The following is a 22,365-nucleotide window of genomic DNA, read 5'->3' as shown; positions in this document are numbered from 1 at the left end:
TTATACAGACCAAAGATGTCTGTACAAATGGAAAAATAATCGTTAAAACATTCAAAATGTTTATTCCTAGTGCACAGTCTGTTGCAGAACTCATTTTATATTCCAAAAGTATGTTGAAGTGAAAACATTTAGGTTTTTTTTCTACTCCTCCTTAGGCTCTAGCTTGATTGAAATATTACATATAGGACATACAAATTAAAAACTTTCCATAAATTAAGGGCAAATTCTGCCCTGGTAAAAAAACAACAACAACTTGACAATTTTCCGTACAGCGCAGTTTCTTTTTTACATCTCGGCAAACTCGGAGGAAATGAAGGGTGTTGTGGTAACAAGTGGAACTCTTATAGTTTCAATGGCACAAGCTCCTTCAGACAAATCTTTCACATTTCTGTGGGCATTTCCCCACATACTGGAGTCTGAGGACCTGCGGGGGCAGAGCAGGTGTAACCACACTAGTAGTGCAAGCACCCTGCAAAAGCTACGCATTTATTTAAATTAAGGAATCAGCTTTGTAAGACTCTAAAAGCGACTCCAACAGTCGTACCAAACCGCTTCCAATCCAAAGAATTACTTCAAATTAAGATTAGTGATGAGAACATGGAGGAAAGTAAGAGGTAACACTTTTTAAAAGCCAAAATTGCCACAACACTAGAAAATGCTGTACTCTTCATACTGATGGTATCACTCAGTGTATAGAAAAAATGACAAACGCTGATGGGCTGAATGCCTACTCTCAGCATAAGTTTTACGTTTCCATGTTCTTTTTATTCTGCTTGTCGTCTCTAAAAACCCTAAAGTGCTTTTAATGCAGAAGAGATGTGTGGCATCACTGAGGAGCAGAACCTACCCGGGTGATGTTTGGCAGCCATTATGTATCAACAGCCTCATACACACCAGATCAAGTAAGGAGAAATTGTTTCACTGGTGGAAGTAAGAAGGAAATTTAGGTGGGCCAGATTGTTCGAGTCTAAAGTGGAATTTAGCCAGGACACTGATGTTAACACTCTTAATCTTTTGACCAGAGACTTGGAATCTTTAATGACCAATCACTCAGGACCCCCTACCATCTCTAAAAGCAGCAACTTGCTTTACCTTAGAGGATTTAACAAGCTCTGGACAGCTCTAGAATCTGTATTTCAAAGGACAATAACACAACTACAGTGAAGTGCAAGTTGTTTCAATGCTCATATTTTCTAGTGCTTTTTTAAGGATATATATTTTATTTGAAAATAAAGTCTTTGAAATGGATACGACTAGAAAAGACTTCAAAATTAATTACAGAACAAGCATGGTTTGCTTTACTGCGGAGTAGTCAGGAGTAGAAAACAGTGACAGACTCCGAGTTCAGACATTTCTTACATAAACTACAGGGTGCGTTTTTTACAAGTCCAATTTAAATCTCACTAATACTGTCTCAATATAACCAAGGAAATAGGCCTGTGCATCACTGTATCAAGGGAGGGTCTAGAAACATTGAAATAAAACTGTTCATAAGATTTAAGCTTGAACTCAAAATGTGTGAAATGACTATCCCAGCCTTTTCGTCAGTAAAATGCTGTGTGCTTATACTGGTAGCTTTCCGCCAATAGAACTCTAAAGCACAAAACTAAAAAAAGAAACAAAAAGCAGAGTAATTTGTGTAGGACATGAAAATATGTTCTGTAAGCTTCCAAGTTTAATAACCATAGCAGTTCATATGGTGTTTAAAAATACAGCTGTCGGGAAACACAGGCAGGTTGTTCAGAATTTTAGAGAAGCAATAAAAGTTCTCGTTTGTGCTTGCTTAAATCTTTCTTTTGCATATTCTATTCACTTCCCTCTTTTTTTTCACAGGTTTAAAAAAACAAACTTAAAATACTGACAGTGTTCATTTATACACATATCTTTCTAATAAACACCTGATTTTTCTTACACTTATTCTGGTTCTTACATTGTGTTTACTAGCAACTACACATGGAGATTAGCTTTTAAAAGCTTGGCTAAAACATTTTTTTTTCTTGTCGGAAAGCTCCAGTTTTGTGCAAAAGGTTTAGGCATCCCTGGTGAAACTGTATGATTCAGTGAATCTCTAAGTGAACAGAAGGTGACAACCTTTACATGGTACAAAGTTAAACCCACCATTTTTCTGCACAACATATTGTAATACAAAATTACAGATTGAAACAAAAATAATAAAAGTGAATGTGGCATGCAAAATTTTGGGAACCCTTCACGTAATTCATTACTACTTTTAATTTATGTTTTTCAAAGACCCCAAATCTTGACTGACGACTCATCAGGCCTTAAATCAAGTCAGATGAAGTCAATTCCAGGGCTGATCCAATACTCTGACCCTACTAACTACTATTAATGGCCTACTAATTCACTCTTACGAAGTAGGAGAAGGCTATAAAAAGATCTGTACATGCTTCCAGCTTATAATTTATACTGTCAGAAGCATTATTAATGAATGTTAAAGGGAACTGTGGAAGTTTAGGCAAGAACTGGAAGACCCAGAAATATCTCTGGTGGAACTCCTCCAAACAGGCCAGATCTGCAAAGCAGAACACACATGAAAGTTTATCTGACACCGGAGTCTTTTTCCACAGGTCCGCAGTACAGCATTGCTTACACAAAAATGAGCCGCATGGCAGCTGTTGTTGGAAATGTTTCCTACGAGCTCATCACGAAAGGCAAAGTCTAAAGTATGTGGACTGATGAAATTAAAATTGGACATTTTGGCCACAACCACAGAAGATTTAGAGGAAAAAAAGTGCAAACTGTTTGAAAGAAAGAACGCTTTGCCAACCATGAATCTATTACAGATCTATTATGTTTTTGAGTTCTGTGGCAGCCAGTGGTACTGGAATTATTGTGCAACAGGAAGAATGGATTTAACTAAATATCAACAAATCTTAGAAGGTAACGTCCCAAAGTCAGTGAAGAAACTGAAGCTTAGGAGATCTATATATTGAAATCACGACCCCATGGTTATTGAGCAGAAACTTTTAAAACACAACACTCATATGATGAATACTCAGGTATTGTAATGGAAATGAGAATGAGGATCATGATCAGACCACCTGTGCCTCCGACAGTTTAGAAACATTTCTCAAAGAATGTTTGTCTGCGAGATGCAGTCTGATTCAACGGAAGGCTTTCTCTTTGCTTGTGCCAGGAATTTAATTAAACAAAGTCTAGATTCCTATCAGTTCTAAAATCATGTAGTAACAGTGCCTTATTATTTAACAAGCACATACAGTGTCCCCCAGATTTATTGGTAACGATGAGAAAAAAATATGTTTGTTGTTTATCAGCTTGATCTTACACCGAAAATATGAGAGAAATCTAACTTTTTGGTGAGGTGAAATTATTCAGACAAAAAAAAACTCCTTATAAAAAAATAAAATAAAAAAATAAACGTGTCACAATTATTGACAACCCTGCATTTAGTACTTTGTGCACCCTCCCTTTGCCAAGATAACAGCACAGAGTCTTCTCTTATAATGCTGGATGAGGTGGGAGAACACATATAAAGAGATCTGAGACCATTCCTCCATACAGAATCTCTCCAGATCCTTCAGAGTCCTTGGTCCTCGCTTGTGGACTCCTCTTCAGATCACCCCATGGGTTTTCAATGGGGTTTAGGTCAGGGACTGGGATCGCCACTGCAAAAGCTTGATTCTGTGGTCAGTGAACCATTTCTGTGTGGAGTTGGAGGTATGCTTTGGATCATTGTCCTGCTGAAAGATCCAACCACGACCCAGTCTTAGCCTCCTGGCAGAGACAGCCAGATGTTGATCTAAAATCTCAAGGAAATTGATGGAGTCCATGATGCCATGTATCCTAAGATTCCAAGAAGTTTTGTAGCAAGACAGCGATCCAAATCATACCTCACAATCAACTATGAAGTACTTACAGGAACAAAAGATTAAGGTTTTGCAATGATCTTTACAGTCCTCAGACTGGAATATTGTAACGCAAATGGCCACCATTGCAGGTTGTCGAGCCAGCTTACCAGCGCAGTGACTTCACTGCCCTTCCCTGTGAATAGCAGGGAGTGCAGCCGTCGGGCTGACGGGAGATTTCCCTTTGGCTCAATTGGCTTGGTCTCTGTTGAGTGACACTGGAGGCCCGGGTTCGAGTCCCCAGCGGTGGGGGGAGCCAACCTGAGGCGGCAGCGGCGAGGGCACATACCCACGTGAATCTGAGAGCGCTACAATATTATTGACAAAAACTATCCTGTGGGGAGATTGCATACATGCAGTGCATGCGAGAGGGTGGATACTTCTGAGCTAAAAGAGTTCTGCAAGGAGATGGAAAGTAAAATATTCCATACCAAGGACAGAAACACTCTTAACTGGCTACAGGAAATGTTTGGAAGCTGAGATTTCTGCCAATGGAGGCATTACTAAATTCTGACTTACAGGGTGCCCAAACTTGTGCATTTGCCATATTCACTACTTTTTTACTTTATTGAATATCTACAAACTGTAAATAAATCTTAAATGTGCATTAAAATCTGCCGAAAGACATAATGTTTAAGTTTGTACCACGCAAGGCGTGTGCCACCGTCTTTTCACTTAAGAGTTTCACTGAAACGTGCCATTTGAACAGGAGTGCCTAACTTTTAACTGTACAATATTCACATACTGACCATCTTACACCAGTTGACACCAAAAAAAGTTATTCACAGAAATCCAGTGCATTCCTCTTAAATGAAATGGTATATTTTTACCATGTATTCACTTTTGCTAAGGCTGACTTTGCTGAAATGCTTCCTCATTTTTGACTGCCACCTTTTGTAACCTTTTCAGCTTACAGTGTGGCATTTTTTAACCTAAAGCACAATGGAAAGTATGATGTTGTGAATTATTTGAGGGGGAGTTACTGAATAACTGCTGAAAATCACCTTTGAACCCCAGCATATCCAAATATTCCCAATTTTGCAGACAGTTTTAACAATGGTACATACTGTAGATTTACAGAACAAATCAAGAAAGGTCATGAGAAATGTATTCAGACCAAATAACCAAGCAGCAAATATATAAAATAATATTTCTGGACCTCTACAGACCACTGAACACAACATGTGACAGCAAAGCAGAAGAAAGTACATGGTCCTGAAGTCTCTTGTGGAGGACATATGTCATTTCAAAGGAACTGTCAGAGACCACATCATCTGAAGGAAGTATGTTTTGCATGTCAGTGGTTAAGAAACAAAATTCTTGCTAGGGACCAACTTCTTTGGTCAAATTAAAACCAGTGGTGGTGAATTTAAACTCCTGTTTGAGACTGTAAGATCATTTATTTTTGAAAACGTATTATAGGATTAATGCTTTGTTTGGCCTCCTTTAGGTTTTTGGGCAGTTTGGGTATGATAATGCACAGCCCAGAGTGATTGCCACCTGTGGGAAAACAGTCTGCCGGACATCTTTTTGTTTCTTTAAGAATTAAAGTAATTCAGCTACTGTTCAACGTACACCATCAAATTATTCCAAAGGGTAGTAGTCTTAGACTTCAAATCTATGCTCCACTGACTATTAAAATGCTCAAATTCACTATTTTATTATACTGTACCTTTTCAGACTTATACTCTATCATTTTAGCTCTCCAAATTGCACCTTGTGAGATTCTTTCAACCTACTCCTGCTATAAAATACATACGTTGGCTTTATTATTAGTTAGAAAATGTGTATTTGTCTTACTAAAGCTCCCCTTTTTGCTGGCATGAAATACGCCCCTCCATGGGCTTCTATTACCAAACAATATTTTCCGTAGCCTTGCTGTGAAAACAAGGTCCAGTTTTTCTCCTGTTTAATTTTACTCCGACAATGGACGAATGTTCACAGCATCTGTTAACAAGCAGCAACTTGACTGCATGTTAACAGCAGTCCAGGTCTCGCTGTTCCCTAACAATGATCAAGTGCTAATTAAAAGAAAATAAAGGAGAAACATTTGCACAATACTGCGCAGGTACCGTGACAAAAAATAGCTGTGCCGATTGTTAGATAATTCACATTTTGTTTGATTTGTTTCCAAAAATAAAAGGGAAGAAACTTACCTGGCTTTCACAGACTCCTTTGGCATGATGCCTGGGACAAAGTGCTCCAAAGGAGATATGAAATACCCATTTAGGATTTTACAGTCAGCCTGCTCTTCTACCTGCAGAAAAAAGGAAAAATGTTGCCCACCTGTCCCTGAAAAGTTCTAAGAATATATCCTATCTCTTTGCTGCACATTATATTTAAATTGTGACATTGCTAAAGTATTTGATTTAGTTTAGCAGGATTATGGAAAGACAGCTTTGCTTATGAGTAGCGATGACAGCTTGAGCTTTTGCACAGAGTCAACATAGCTCTGGAAGCTGTTTTATCCCAACCTATTTGAAATCTGTTACTCCGTGGAGTCCTAACATATCTCACTCTGGCACTCTGACTAAATCAATTTACTTGAACCTTTCCCATGCTGCTCCAAACAATCTGCCTCAGTTAGGTCATCTTGATTATCCTTGATTAATACAGCGCCCTTCAGAAATCTTGGCACCCTTGGTAAAGATGAGTAAAATGAAAAAATGTCTTTGTAGTTTATCAGCTTGATCTTACACTGAAAATATGAGAGAAATCTTACCTTTCAGTGTGGTAAAATTATTCAAAGAAAAAAAAAAACATTTTTCTAAAAAAACACATCACAATTATTGGCTACCCTAGCAATTCCTATGAACAAATTCTAATTGACATATATTCCTATTCATATTTTACCTTTTTTAAGCACACCTAAGTCTTTAGGAATTCTTAAGTGGTCATCCATGACTTCCTGTTTCACTGGGGTATAAATATAAGGTGACCCGCAGGCCAACATAGGGAAGATCAGAGAACACACAAATAAAATTAGACAAAAGGTTCTAAATCATAAATCAGGCAATGGCAATAAAAAATACCCATCTCCACTATTAGGGCAATCATTAAGACGTTTCAAACAACTGGAGCTAGGATGAACCTGCCTGGAAGAGGACGCAAGTGTATTTTGCCCCCACGCACAGTGAGGAGGATGGTTCGAGACGGCAAAACTTTCACAAAGAATCACAGTTGGACAATTGCAGGAGCTGGTTGCCTCCTGGGGTCACCAAGTCTCCAAGACTGCAATTAGACTCAACCTCCATGCCAAGAAACTATTTGGAAGTCTTGCCAGAAGAAAGCCTTTGCTGTCATCAAACCACAAACATAAGCGCCTGGAGTTCGCTAAACATCACTGGAACTTTGATTGGAACTGGGTTCTATGGTCAGATGAGACAAAAATAGAGCTTTTTGGCAACAAACACCAGAGGTGGGTTTGGTATAAAAAGAGTTAAGGTCATGTGGAACAGAACCTAATCCCCACTGAGAAGTATGGTGGTGGATCTGTGATGTTGTGGGGCTGTTTTTCTTCCAAAGGCCCTGGGAATCTTGTTAGGATACATGGCATCATGGACTCCATCAAATACCAGGAGATTTTAGATCAACATCTGGCTGTCTGTGCCAGGAGGCTAAGACTGGGTCATGGTTGGATCTTTCAGCAGATCTAACCATCAGCAGGACAATGATCCAAAGCATACTTCCAACTCCACACAGAAATGGTTCACTGACCACAGAATCAAGCTTTTGCAGTGGTGATCCCAGTCCCTGACCTAAACCCCATTGAAAACCTGTGGGGTGATCTGAAGAGGAGTCCACAAGCGAGGACCAAGGACTCGGAAGGATCTGGAGAGATTTTGTATGGACGAATGGTCTCAGATCCCTTTATATGTGTTCTCCCACCTTATCCAGCATTATAAGAGAAGACTCAGTGCTGTTATCTTGGCAAAGGGAGGGTGCTCAAAGTACTAAATGCAGGGTTGCCAATAATTGTGACACATGTTTATTTTTTTATAAGGAGTTTTTTTTGTGTGAATAATTTCACCTTACCGAGAAGTTAGATTTCTCTCATATTTTCAGTGTAAGATCAAGCTGATAAACAACAAAGACATTTTTCTATAACTTTTTGCTCATCGTTACCAAGGGTGCCAATAATTCTGGGGGACACTGTATGTGTTTGTTAAATAATAAGGCTCTGTTACTACATGACTTCTAGACTTTGTTTAACTAAATTCCTGGCAACAGCAAAGAGAAAGCCTTCTGTTGAATCAGACTGCATCTCCTAGACAAACATTCTTTGAGAAATGTTTCTAAACTGTCGGAGGCACAGGTGGTCTGATAATGATCCTCATTCTCATTTCCATTACTATACCTGAGTATTCATCATGTGAGTGTTATGTTTTAAAAGATTCTGCTCAATAACCATGGGATCGTTATTTCAGTATATAGACCTCCTAAGCTTAACATTGGTTTTCTAGGTTTAGACTAACATTGGACTCTCAACATCTTAATCAAGCAGCAGAATTTCTAACATTTTTGGATTGTTTTGGTCCTACAGCAATTGCTCACGAAGTAGCTCAAAAAGGTCTTATTTTGGATTTATCACTAATATAATTTTTTTGCAGCTGACTCATCTTGAATTACGTCTTTCAGATCACATTGCTCTTATTGTTGACGTGGACTTTCCTGTCCTTAGCTTGACCATAAAAGTGTAAGTTTTCACTGGTGGCCAGTTGACCATGCTAGATTCTCCAGTTGTCTTCTTTCTCCACTTCCTTGTTTTCCTTGCCTCCTGTACTTTGGAAGAAAAGGTTCACCTGCTCAATAGCTTCCTAATACAATACATCCCTGTGATACCGTGGCCCCAGTGAAAAGTGTCCTCTGTGGTCACTGTGCTCCATGATATACTGTACTGGCCAGCTTCACTGCAGGTGGAAAGTCAGTGGTTTAAAAAGCACATTTTCAAGTCTTCAAGTAGAAGAACTTGGTTGAAAATGGGGGTCCTATGGCAACAGCTAAATCTATTTTTATCATATCATTGAGAATAATAAAAAAACCTCTAGTTTTCCACTACCTGCTGCTATAGAATAACAGTCTTTTGTATTACCTATTTCATCTCATTTCTTGAAAGCCTTTTTTAGGTTTTTCTACAAACTAAGAATGAAAACATCCAGCTTCACTCTCTTGCCTGTGTTGACAGCTTGTTTGTGTGCTTCAGTAGTTTTCCTCTTTTCTCCTTAACCAACTCCCACATCTAACTGATTTGATATCACATATGAAACCCATCCCCTGTTTCCTGGACTGCATTCCATTTCTTTATTTCATTGCTCTTTTGTCTGCCATTTACCCCTGGGTGCTTAATGAAATATTGTAAAGGACTCCCTGAGTCCTGGCCTGGTCCCAGAAGCTTTTAATATTCCTCCAGTCATCCCAATGTTTAAAAAAACTAACATGGCTTTGGATATTTTTCAGTCTACATCAAACCTGCCTTCTCTTGTGAAAATATTAGAACATAAGGTAGGTAGAGCAACTAGTCATTTCGCTGTAAGTGAACCTTTTGAGTCTGGCTTTTGACAATTATACAGCACTGAAGCTGCTCTTGTTTATGTTACTAATAGTCTCACTGTGTGATCGGGTTCGACTGCACTATCTCAATTCTTTTTGATTCTTAGCTCTGCATTTGATACAGAAATAATGACTTACTGTTTATGTGGTCAGAAAGCTTGTTTGGCTTCTCTTGTACTGCTCTTGAGGGGTTTAAATTTGACCTAGCTGACTGTTTTTCTCTTAGTGGTTTTATTTCTTGGTTTGGTCAGGTTACATCCTCAACTGTTTAGAAGTCACGCTTTTTCCTGGTCAAATACTTTAGTTACATGCCCTGCATTACAGATGATACTGAATTTGAAATTGATGTCCACCAGTTTCTGAGAGGGCTTTCAGTACTCTCCGATTGCATTTCTGATATAAAAGCTTGAATGCCAATTCTTTGCACCATACATGTGGTAGAACTAAGGATGTTATTGGGTTCCTCTCATTACTTCCGTAAACCAAATACAGTAACAACAGTGTCAGCAGGCGGGATGGAAACTTTGATATTCAAAAGGAAGAACTGGGGGTGAAGTCTGAACACAGATCCTGAATGTCATGTGCATGATATTGCAAATTTGTTCGTTTTCAATCTTAGAGATATGACTAGGCTGTTACCTGTGTTATCTTTCTCGGTAGCAGACAAATGGTTCTTGTGTTTTGTTGTTCTTTCACCGATTGTGTACACTGTGGAATCACTGTGTGAATCTTGCCAAGGTGGTCACATCACTCGTGTCTTAAATTCCTTGCAATGTTAGGTTTTGCACTTGCGCTAACCCCAAACTGTAGGTTCATAGACTGAACTTCAGAATCGCCATGCTTGCATTTTGTTTAAGGCACAGAATGGCGTGGCCTCGCAGTAGTGAAGTCGCTATGTTATCTGTTGTATGTTATTCCACGCCCTCCCCTCCACACCGAGTCTGGTTAATTGTGTCTTCCTACTGTTCATCTACACTCTGAGGGTAACAGGGCTTTCTGACGTCATGCTTTTATGGCACTTCACTGGAAAAGAAACCAAGGACTCATACACACTGACAGTTACTGCTGAAGATCCTTTTAGCCCATGTCCGCCTGGAATTTCCTACACCTTAAACATTTTGTTATATCTCTGCAGCAGAACATAGCAGGAGCCTGGTTCAGGTCTTAAATGAAGCTAACTCCCTTGGCTTTGAGTGTGAACAGTCAAATGTCTTTTATTTTTTAATGTGTCCACTCAGCAGACAAACATATGGAAAAAAAACCCCAAAAAAACAGCAGGCAGAAATTTTGTTTTGGTCTTCAGAGGTCAGAATTTTCTATTATAGGCCTGTCAGGTAGGAAATGATTTGTAAACCTTGTCCTAAGTGTCTACTAGCTACTAGCTGGATAATAATCTGGGACAAACTGATCTATTTGAAAACATTCGACATAATGTTTTGTGAAGACCGGACCTGGAATGAAATTTCTCACCTATAATAAATAAATCATAAAAAATATTGAAAGCAATAACAATAAAAACCATTGCAATTGCTATAAAAAACTGAAAAAAAACCTCAGAGTTGCCTTCAGGTGTGAAAAAAAGGAGCACTGATAAGAAACTGAAGGCTCCACGGCCAAAACTTTGTGTTTTCTTTCTTCTTTTTTCAGCATGGAATAAACCTATTACTTGTTCCTTTGCAGCCTATACATGCTGACGCAGCTACCCACCTGAACTATGATAAGAAACTGATTGATTACCCCTTCTGAGTCAATGATTGACAGCTAGAAGGCGGGTGGAATGCACCCTGAGGCTTCTAGAGCAAGTCTCACTCCCTAAGGGCTCTGAATGGCTGAAAATACAATGAATGACAGTGTTTTTTACCAATCATATCGCCTTATTTCTGGTGGTCCTGGTTCAAATATCTATTCCAAAGTCAATAACGTTCAGTGTCCTCCAGGTCTGGAGGTGGGTTAGTTAGGGTTAGCCTTTGGTGGATATATATTGTGCTTCAGAATAGGGTAAAAACATGGTATGTATGTACTGTATTTTTTGCTGGTTTTTGCTTTTGCGGTCTTGTTTTGCTGGGTTATTGATTACCTTTTCGATGCACTTTGGAAGTGCATCATCAGATTAAAAAGTGACTTTGTGATTGATTGTCTTGTTTTCTTTTTAAAAGCTCCGGTTGTCCTTTTTCGATTGATAACAGGTTTTGTGGTTTTGTTGGTAAAAAACAATTTAATATGACGCATGAATCAGAAGTAAATATCGATTTACACCATGGATGCTTCCGACTATGCCATGCACGGGCTAAGTTTATTAAATGAACTATTTTTTTTTCGGTTCTGAAAACGGTTTTGTGAAGCTCTAGTTGAACCGTTTTCAATGGATAAAAGTTTTTCTGTAAAGGTTTAGTGGTTTTGATGATGTAAAACGATGAAGTGAGATGCTCCTTTTAAGTCAAGTTTCTTAGACAGTAGCCACTTGCATCCAGGTTTGCATTAAGAGGTTTTAAATCGAGCTGGAAAACCTGTTATTTTTTTATCTCCCCTGTTTGTTTTGTTTTCATACACAGCTTTGCCATTTTATATATTCTAGTATAATATATGCATTTTATATATTGAAAAGGTGCTCTGAGATGACTGCGTTCTATAAAAGAAAGTTAATTATTTTAGCAATCACTGTTAAATTAAAGGGCAGCACAGTGACAAAACCTCGTTTTCTGTAAATGTTTTTATATTCATTTTTTTCAAAAAATCCCCGTGCATGAGAAGCCCCACAATATGGGGTTCAGCAGCTCAGATCCAGGAAGTGCCACACATCCTCTTTCTCGAAGTGACTAAGCACCGCCTGGATAGCTTGAGGCAAAACTGGCCTCTATACTACCATTTCTAACTGCATAGTGGGAAAAGTGCCAGGAAAATGTGTCCCAACTGAAGAGGGTGCATGTCCCTTGATTTCTGAGAGTGCAGCAATTTGCTTCAAGTACCTAAAACCTGTATTTTAGCAAGATGAAAAACTTTAAAATTATTTTTATATTTTTTACTTTTTTTTTATCCGCAGCAAATTTTAACTGAAAACTAAACCTTCAAGTATTTTTTTCATGTTTATTAATGTTGCTTTAATCACTGTCTTACAGTGGATTCTATACATATTTAAATGAATAGCTTTAAGACACTGGAGTGTCTTTAAGCAGTTCTGAGAACATTTCAATGAATTATATATTCAGAATCATGTCTTAAATATCTACACTAAAGATCTGAAATATATTCTTTAAAATATCTGCTCTAAGCTTCACAGTCTTTGTCATTATAGAACAGAATCCCCAACTGGCTACTGTTGACATGTCTGACTACATTGTTGAGATAAACTTGAATTTGGTTTTCTTAGGTAAACTGAGAGAAATCTTCAACTATGTTTTTCAGTTGTCTTCTCTAGTTTACACATAAGCAAGTGCTAGCACATTCAAAAGAAGGCCACTGACAAATAGAGACAATAACAAAAAAAAAAAAGGTTTTACAACTTCAAAAATGGATTCACGTTCTGAAACTTACCTTGTCTATGAACACTGGATAGTCCTTTGGAACCAAATTCTTACACTTCTCTCTGTCACCAATAAGCTTCCGGAATTCAAATATTCTGCAATAAACATGAAAGTCAAGGAATGCCAGGTTGAAAAGAGATTATCGCTTTAGGAATAACTTATAAAAAAATATCTGAATGACACCTTTAAAAATAGAAATATTACTGGAAAGAGAAGAAAATCACAAAAAAAGATGTCACATTTGTTGACTCATCAACTCATGTGTCTTGTGGAAGGCCACTCCCTTGTGCTTAAAAAAAAAATTAAGAGCTGTAAAGGTCTGGATGGTTGAGTTTTTCACAACTAATTTTTGACAAGCTTCTCTGGGCATCTGCTCAGCTGTAGTATCTCAAACATTTTCATTCACTTGCTGTGGGATCCATGTTTTGAACTCAGGAGGACCCTTGGCCTTCCTGTGAGTCTGCTTGGAGACACTCTCTCAAACTCGGTAAAATTTCAGTAAACATAAGAAATTGAAGGAGAAGCTCTGTTGCAGCTCATTTGTCTTTTACTGGACTTTCCTTACTGGTTTTAAGGGTATCAGGTTGCATAAAAAGTACCAGGCCCAACGCCTTATATCAAGAATGCTGACATTTTTCTGCTTTTCTGATACAGGGCCACAATGCTGATTTTTGATCAATCTGGGCCTTTGTTATAAACAGAAGTAAATTCACTGACACAATCATAAATCAGTAAATTGCTTTAGTGAGTCAAATGCATTTTAGATAATCGCTTCACAGAAAAATATATTTATCCTTGAATGTTTTTTTCTGTCTCTCTTTTGTATTAGGTCCTATCCTTCATGGCTTAAAACTACATGTTGCTGATGCTTGCCAAAATGTGAGGTAAACTACAGTGTATAAGATGACTACAAGAACTCTGAGGTATGTTGAATAGGACAGTGGTTTTTCATCTCTCTGCCTTCCAACCAAAGACTCTGCTCAAACAGGAACAGAAAAGTTAGAGTTTCACACTGTAGGTCTCCACCCCATAAAACCTCAAACACCAAAAATAAACTGAGCACAAAAGGTATTCTAAAAAGACCACAAAACTGAAGTATTGTATATGGCATATTACCTTTTTAAATCATCAGGCTTTCCCCAACCCTGGATGAACATCTTGGTGAGGAGAAGCTTTCTGTAAAGAACATCCAGCCGGCTCACACCCATCAGCAATAGCAAGGCATCTGAAAAGAACGAGAATGAACAGAATGTTAAATCAATCTTGCACAAAGCACAGTGATTACAGCACTCTGAGAACACAGCATGTGATCACGTAGATCTTAGATTACCTTCACTCTGCGTTATACAACTTTAGTCATGATAACGTCGCTCTCAGCTTACACTCTGCATAGTTGCAGTATCGATGTCTCACAAATGGACATAGTCAACAGCACACAAAAGGTTACACTGGTCCTGTACAAACTCCTCTGTCCGTCTGAACAGCTTTTACACAGATTTGTAAGGCAGGGAGATGTGAAATTGCTTTGTTGAACTGACATCTCATTAGAGGTCAGTGGTTTCCCATTCAAAATGGAATGGATCACGGAAACTGTGTTTAATCAGAAATATGGCCCAAAATCCCTCCTGAAGGAGGGATCTGCTGTTATGCTGCAGCTGGAGTTATGCCGCGCATGTCGAGATCTCTGGGATCTTCGGGAGAACGCGGAGAGATGAGATGGCAGTGAGACAGCGAGAAGGAAAATGCGCAGGAAGGCGAGAGGTTAAAGAGTGAGAAAAGGCTGCGGTTCACAGGATGAGAACTGTAGACAAACAGGCAAGGAGACCAGCAAGAGAGGTCTTGAACAGCCTGAACTGCTATGCTGAATTAGATGTTTGACTGGTGGACTGGCTGCCTGATTGAAAGGCAGCCTGTCCAATATGGAGACGGCCCGACCTCGTTTGTACAGAGCTGGTGAAAGGTCCCTGAAGAGTGCATGAAGCCTCTGGTCACCCCTGCCAATGGGTGGGACATGACCTGCTCCCAGCCCAGGCATAACACCCACCGGCTGGAACAGGATATGCACTGCATGCATTTCTTTCTACACTGTCACACTGCACATGTCAGATCTTCCGCACCCATGGGATCCAACACAAGCTAGCTTTGTTTTACTGCGCATTTATGGATGATTTTCTCAAAGAGGTGTGCAATGTTCTCAATGACTTTTGTAATATCTGCAACACTAATTTGTCCAGTTGTACAGATAATCAAGGCAGTCTGTTCAGTGGTGCAAGTATTCACTGGCTGTAATCAGCCTGCGAGTCCTTGCATTTAATCAGCACTCTCTTGTCAAACTCATTTTCCATGCACTTTACAACTTTAAATGGAAACCAATACCATCTAATGAGAAACTCCATAACTTTGTAATGCTTTTACATCCTAAAAGCAGGACATATCTGAAAAGATATGGAGCATGTGATATAAAGTGACTTAAAAATGGATGCTCTCCATGCTAGACATAGTGGGCTTAGTACACAGCGGAGGCTGAAGTCATATATGCCTTTGTAAAACCTGAAAATGACACTGATGCAAGGAGTTCAAGGGAGACTAATATGCTCTCTCCTTTTAGACAGAATTTGAATGCTGAAAGGCAGAGTTTTTTTCCTTTTTCAAGAGCTATTAATCTTATTCTTTGCTCTGATCAGCATGTGACCAAACAAAGGCAGTGAAAAATCTAACGTAAGGGTTGGAGAAAGAAAAACTAGCCAAGGAGGGAGTCTGGATCAGCACTGTGAAGAAAACCGTGCAAGACAATGATGAATCCAGGTCATTCAGAATCGACTTCTAAACTCATCTAAACCCAGACTGTTGCAGTCAGGCATGAGAGAGAGCAGATCTTCTCTCTACTTCTCTCTGTGAGATTTACCTAACAGGTTGTATCCAGATGGGACAAGTTAAAGGTTTATTCCCTGCTGAAAAGAGAAGAAAGGAAACACAACGTTTTGGCTGTGGAGCCTTCTTCGGGTTCTTTTTCAAAGCTCCGTTTTCTGCTCTTTTCAGCAAGGGAATAAACCTTTACTTGTTCCTTTGCAGCCTACGCATGCTGACGCAGCTCCCTACTTGAACTACTTGTATCTAAATGGCAGTTTACCAAAACATTTACTCTCAATCAGTTTGTACTAAACATCTAACTGCAGGAAGAGTGGTGTTACACTGAAAATGAACAGTTTAAAAATGGTTGGATACATGTCAAATCTCTGCACGACTGAAGACGTTTTCATATCCTAATACAGTTAAAATTAAAGGCTTAACTGTTCTAAACAGACAGGAGGACACAGAAAATCGAAGAGTGCAGAAAATGGTGATATTTTTATACAAAATATCAATAAGGAGACAGAGCTGGGAAAACAACCAAAGTACCAAAACCACGGGAGAAACTTTAATGGAAATGAAAAGCAAAACCACTAAAATTCCAGAAGAGGAGAAACTCAACCCCAACAACAAGTAAGGCATTTTTTAGATATTTATAGCAGAGAATTAGACATAGTAATTAATATGATATCTAAAGGAAGATTTTAGACAATGTTACTCCTATTATGCAGTTAATTTATCACACAAAAGCCAAGTTTAAACTCTGACATCTCAAATAAAATGTAACATGTTTTGAATAGATTATTGTGCAATATCTAAAAAAGTAATTAAGACTCAATGGGGGAAATTACAAATAGAAATAGGTACCTGAACATGTGAAATTTATACATATTTATACATAATTTATGCTGAATTGCTTACTAACTTTTTTATATGCACAGAAAGGGTCAGTTAAACAGCAGGGATAGTTTCTTGTTGTTTCCACCAGAAAAAATGTTTGCACATAATGTATATTAAGCAATCTAGATATTGCCAGATGGGGTATTGACTATGTTGATGGTCAGCTCTGATAAGATTCCCAGAGCTGTTGTGTGCAACTGGCCACGTTCCACCACAGTTATGTTCAGGTTTCTGCACAGCAGTGACCCCTGACCTCACAGATGCTTATGAGCTTGCAGTGTTGCCAGGGATACCTGCACTTCTTCAATTAATGCAGAAGTTGTTACAGACTCTCAATATTGAGACCCTCAGCTGATAGTAAATCAACCCTCTAAATTTACGTTTAATTCTTAATTAATATTGTTAGTCTGTATGGATCACTTGGAGCAATTACTATTAATTCGGGAAGGTAATGTATCTTGCCTGATAAATTATATTTTTTTGGTCTTTAATAGCTGTTAAAAGTTACACTACAGGACTTTGGTCTTTTCCTAACTTATCATAAAAGCTGTGGGCACAGCCATATGTGTTTGGACAGAACTGCATACAATGAACTCATAACACAAAATGTTTTTTCTTGGCCAAATCTCTGATAACTATTCACCCAGTTGTATCTCAGAATGATGGACTGGAGCATGTCAAATCCTGCCACAATTAAATACCAGATTTTAAAGGTGCAGCTTGTAGAATTTATACAAATGCATCAACACTTTTGCTCATTTTATCTTAGTTTTCAAGTCTATTCTTCAAAATTCAAAGTTCAGTAAGTCCGTTGCTGTCAAGTAATTTACTGCTTTGACGTTCCAATTTTATTTTTCAAAGAGTAGATGGGCTTGAACCAATACCAGTTGAATTTAAAGAAGCCAAAGATGTTATTTATGCTTTTCCTAGAAGAACATCATATAAATGGGTGGGTCTGACATTTGTCTTTTGTCATTTGTCTCTCTTCCTGATATTCTGGTCTCGCATTCTACAATATGATGAGAATGCTCTACTCCGTGAACAACCTGAAAGGACAAATTTTGGGGGGATTCTAGAATGATAAGGAAAGTCATTCTACAAAACGTATGACCAAAGTATAAATATATTTTCAGATTGGGGTTTATAGAAGACTTATTACTACAGTTGCCAAAACTGTGGTATTTGAACATTTGGACAGAATTATGGGTTCAACTGCTTAATTTTTGCATCAAAAGCAAAAACATGTTTATATGTATTTGTCATGGAGTACCTTTCCTTGTGATGCCACACTGAGGTAAGCTACTGTCCCTGAGAAAGGGAAAAATGTGATTGTTTCGAATGGACATTTGAAAATAACAGTATTACAGTACTTTGTCTGATATAATACAGTGTTTCCTGGCTTATTACTGCTGTCCACGCAATCTAATGACATGTCCTCAGTGGCAACTGGGTATCTTAACTTCATTTTATTTTTCTGATGGTGTTCTCAAAACAGCTATTTGTGTATTTTCTAAGATACTTCCGTATACCACTTCATTGTCACTGTATGACAACATCCCCACAGTGGTAAGTATTTTGAGACTATCTGAGACTTCTGGGACTGCACTTCAGTGTCCCCATCAGGGAACAGGAAGTGGTCTACAAACCCCAACAACATTTGCAAAGACACAAATGTGACAAAACCATGCTGGTTTTCTATTAGTTGTGGTTCTGTACGATAGATTCCAGCCACTGTTGGAGAGACACAATTTTTGGAAATGTCAAAATGAGAATGAGACTTTTCCCTGTGCAGCACTGCACACCACAGTGTCAATTTGCCAAGAGAAAGTGATATAAAAACACCTAAAACATTAGCAAAGTGAATGAAGAACAGTTGAGTGATTCCCTACTCCACGGATATCTGTGAAGATCTCGAGAAGGGCACTGCAACCCTGGAAAAGCCCATTCCTGCAGGGTTTCTAAACTGCCAATCATAAATTTCGAAAGGCCTCGAACAATTCAACGGTAATCAATTATACAGGTAATTTGTTAAATTAATTTAGAAATCATATGGAACAGATCAGTATACCCTTCAGTTCTCAAAGATCAGTTTCTTAAATTGAACAAATTACTTTTCAAACTAACTGATAATTTACAATCAAATGTGTGTTCCTAACCCTTAAAACAAATACATGACTTGGGTTCACCTACAATAGAGACTGTGGGGGCAGCGTAGTCCAGTCTAGTCTGGACACATGACTTGTGGGCTGTATGCTCATCAAGTCCCCTGCTGTAGACACTGTTGTCGAACCTTGCGTGAGCTACTTTACTCCAGTTGCTCCAGTCCACCCCAGCTGTGTTAAGTGAGGACCAGCACTGGTGGGGTTGAACTGTGTGTCCTGTCCAGGGAGGGTGTCATGTGCTATCTGACTGCCTAAAGCTCATGATAACCTCTTCCCTGATGAGTCTATTGTGTGTGTGGCTCAGATGGAATTACTTATTTTAAGTTAAAGATAACTGTCCTGGCTAAATTCTCTTTTAAGCTTGTTCAGTCTTCCTTACCTAACCCCCCCACTTAACTGGACTGGTGACATTTTGACTTCCCCTCCCAATTTGCTTTATAGCAGAACAGAGTGGTTGCCCTTCACCCAGTACCTTACTTACACCTTACCTTACTATTATAAAGCACTTTGGGATCCTCATGAATTAAATGTTACAGAAATGGAAGAAATTATTATTTTGGCAGCACAGAATATGCATGTGCATTAGTTTACCAGCTACTGTACATACACAGGAAACACAACCTACATATGTATTTATAAATGATTAGGGTAAAAAACGTGAACATAAAATACATTTGGAAATCATGTATGAACTTGTAGTATGATTTATTTCATAGTTCGGCTATGTGAATAAAACACTTCAGATCGAAAGTAAAAGCACTATTCGCAAAAAGAAAAGAATGTTGCATCTGTTAACACGACCAGAGCAAGCTCGGAAATCTTATTCACTTCTACTTTTGTAAAGAAGTAGATAATTCGTCTCCACCTAAAAAAAAGCTTGAAAGCTACAAAAAGCCCACACATCAGTCACGATCCTCATTGTGAACAAAAAACTTGCGGAACTTTTGCATGGCGCTGCAGTTTATTATATTTAAAATAACCACACATGTTAACTGGCATTGTAATTAAGATCTCCCCGTATGCAAATTATTCGGAGCTACTAAAAGCCTTGTTTAATTTAGCACTAGCCACAGGATATTGAATAAGTGTTCCGATAAGCATTTGCAAAAGGGGTAGGTTGCGGCGTAAAAACCACGTCCTGCTACTACAGTGTAAACTAGCACCTCATTTAGCTTCGGCATGGGAAGACATTACCTTCGTGTTTCCTTCTTCGTTCGGCAATTCTCGAAACACCGATTCGCCTTGCATGTCAATGACAGGTCACCTTTACTCACCCAGTGCAACACGGGTTTCCAAATTTCGGACTGTATCAAAGTGCATCCATCTCCTTGGCTTTGAGTGATATTCTACAGTGCAGACGTGTTCCCGAATGTAAAACAGGAAGCTTGCATTTTAGACATAATAATAAAAAATATATATTTTCGGGGACTACACAGTACAGGTAAAGAATGCTAGAACTCCGGCCGAGTTGTTCCTCGATAGAGTGTGACCCCGGCAGCACAAGCCGAGGAACCAATGAGTGATGGAGACAAAGTTCAGGAAGCGCGTCAGACACACGGTTTGTTCAGGCTGCTGCTTGCTCGCGGTTTGGTGGTGTGGGCAGCAAGGTCTAATCTGTTAGGCAACTACCTTTGGACTTTTAAGACAACTGATAGAAACGGGACCTATCATTTTACCGGGGCTACTGACAGAACCCCCTCCCCCTTAAATATGAGTATAAATATCCGGCTAAGTCGGTGCACGATTTTGGGAGTGAATCTGGCGCGCTGTGTGTGAGGAAGAGAGATCTGAACTAACGCATATACAATTCTGTAGATCCGCAAAACAGTTCATATCAGTTGCAATGTCACGCCTGGAACCTGATGAGAACACCCCTTTGTTAAGGGATGAAAGTGACAGGTAGGTAAAGTGCAAGAAAAACAATTGCTTAACTCGGGAAAATCTCCCAAGCTTTAATACTTTAATACATTAATAGCTCTGCGGGTTTCCTTTTTTAAGTAGTTTCTCCCATTTCTTGATTCTGTCGAGGTAGACAATGGGCATGAGCTAATCTGATCCTGCACAACTGTAGCTTTTATATTTAGTCAGAAATACCCACCCTTTTGTACTGATCTAAAAGGTGTACAAGAGTCGTTTTCTGATAAGGCAGGAAAACATCCATGTGTAAGTTTTGAAGGTGATTGCTTTACGATTAAAACGTAGTAGAATAGTTTTGATTACATAATTAATTGGCTCCTTTATGGTTTAATCAAGCTTACAAACAAGGAAAGCTTTGTGTAAAAAAAGCTCTGTGAGTATTAATTGATATAGTGCCTTTCATCCTAAAGGATCCCAGAGTTTTTTATATATAGGAGGGAACCCACTTCAGCCAGCACTGACATGCAGCCCCCACTTGGGTGACTTACGGTAGCTGTTTATTATGCTGTAAGGTGAAGGAATGCCGGAAGCCTAGGACTGTCTTTTGATGTAACAATGACTGTGTTATGCTTCAAAGGAACAAGTCAAGGTTTAGTCCATGCCGAAAAGGAACACATTTCGGCTTGACTTTTTCCTTTGCAGCCTACGCCTGCTGATGCAGTTACCTACTTGAACTGCTGTGTTATGTTTCTTTTTATTTATAAACAGCTGTTTGCAATACAGTACATCTTGTGGTTTGGTCCATTTGATTTGTGCTTTATAGGCATCAGAAATGTGGCAGGTAGCAATCCTCAAATTAAACTGAAATTAATATGAAGAGGAAAGACAATTAAATGCTATTTAATTGCACCATTTTAGTTATAAACCTGAAAATACCTTAGATACACGTATAAGACATTTCAAAACCAATTAATTGGGAATTTAGCCAAATATTTGTAAAACTCCGCGAAGCAGATGTGTCCCTGGCTGTGACATGAGTTACACTCACTTGCTCTCAAAGTAATTTATTTTAGCTGAGCTGTCATTAAGTAAAGGGGAGTAGAAGTGAATTTGAAAGACTGTATGTGTATATTGTTCTGTGTATGGTGCATAAGAGTGCAGTAGTTTTAGTGATTGTTATCCAGTTGCTCCCACTGTTCTTTCAATAGTCCACAGAACACGCCTGTAAGGAATCACAAAGCACAAGTGTGAGTAATGTTTTTTTCCCCCAACATACAGTCTTCATTTGATCCTTTGCTTGGGAAAGACACGATCATGAATGGGAGGCTGATTTGTACATTTTCTTTCCTAGTACAAGGATTTATTTATCCTGGTAAACAATCCACTGTTGTCTTTTCTTTCCCTTTTCTGCCCTTTCCAGTGAGAAGGACATCGCAGAGACGCTTTCCGAGTACAGAAGCCGATGGAGGTCAATTCGAGTCATGTATCTCACAATGTTTCTCAGCAGTGTCGGTGAGCTCTTTGAGACGCCTGTACTTACAGTGATCAAAAACAGAACGGAGGCAAATTCTGTTAATTGCTTGTTTGAGTGGCTTACTGCATTGTAATAAAATCCAGTTTTCATGAGTTTGCTGTGAG

At 38.8% G+C, this 22,365-nt stretch overlaps 2 protein-coding genes across 12 annotated transcripts in view; one reads left to right on the top strand and one right to left on the bottom strand.

Moving 5' to 3' along the window:
- Positions 1 to 20,347, bottom strand: part of abhd18 (abhydrolase domain containing 18) — a 37,423-nt gene extending 17,076 nt beyond the window's left edge. Inside the window, exons 1-4 of the mRNA XM_015344855.2 lie at positions 20,145 to 20,347; positions 14,075 to 14,183; positions 12,969 to 13,053; positions 6,044 to 6,144 (exon numbers count right to left, since the gene is read on the bottom strand). Coding sequence (XP_015200341.1) covers positions 6,044 to 6,144; positions 12,969 to 13,053; positions 14,075 to 14,183; positions 20,145 to 20,190 — 341 coding nt within the window. The 5' untranslated portion in view covers positions 20,191 to 20,347. The remainder of the gene's footprint in view (positions 1 to 6,043; positions 6,145 to 12,968; positions 13,054 to 14,074; positions 14,184 to 20,144) is intronic.
- mfsd8 (major facilitator superfamily domain containing 8) overlaps positions 1 to 22,365 on the top strand; it is a 63,346-nt gene that overhangs the window by 22,635 nt on the left and 18,346 nt on the right. For 4 of the 11 annotated variants that reach the window (XM_015344850.2, XM_015344846.2, XM_015344852.2 and 1 more), the window contains 3 exons: positions 13,788 to 13,881; positions 16,262 to 16,441; positions 22,148 to 22,239. In XM_015344850.2, the coding sequence (XP_015200336.1) occupies positions 13,862 to 13,881; positions 16,262 to 16,441; positions 22,148 to 22,239 (292 nt within the window). In that variant the 5' untranslated portion in view covers positions 13,788 to 13,861. Of the gene's footprint in view, positions 1 to 797; positions 903 to 5,054; positions 5,171 to 9,308; positions 9,390 to 11,395; positions 11,447 to 13,787; positions 13,882 to 15,642; positions 15,764 to 16,261; positions 16,442 to 20,449; positions 20,770 to 22,147; positions 22,240 to 22,365 lie in introns of those variants that run through there. The other 7 variants (XM_069189782.1, XM_015344854.2, XM_015344847.2 and 4 more) reach the window with 6 other exon arrangements.

The sequence above is a fragment of the Lepisosteus oculatus genome, chromosome 1 (assembly GCF_040954835.1).
Source record: "Lepisosteus oculatus isolate fLepOcu1 chromosome 1, fLepOcu1.hap2, whole genome shotgun sequence".
In the NCBI taxonomy this organism is placed as follows: Eukaryota; Metazoa; Chordata; class Actinopteri; order Semionotiformes; family Lepisosteidae; genus Lepisosteus; species Lepisosteus oculatus.
The sequence above is the reverse complement of the archived record's forward strand: the minus strand, read 5'-3'. Positions and strand labels throughout refer to the sequence as shown.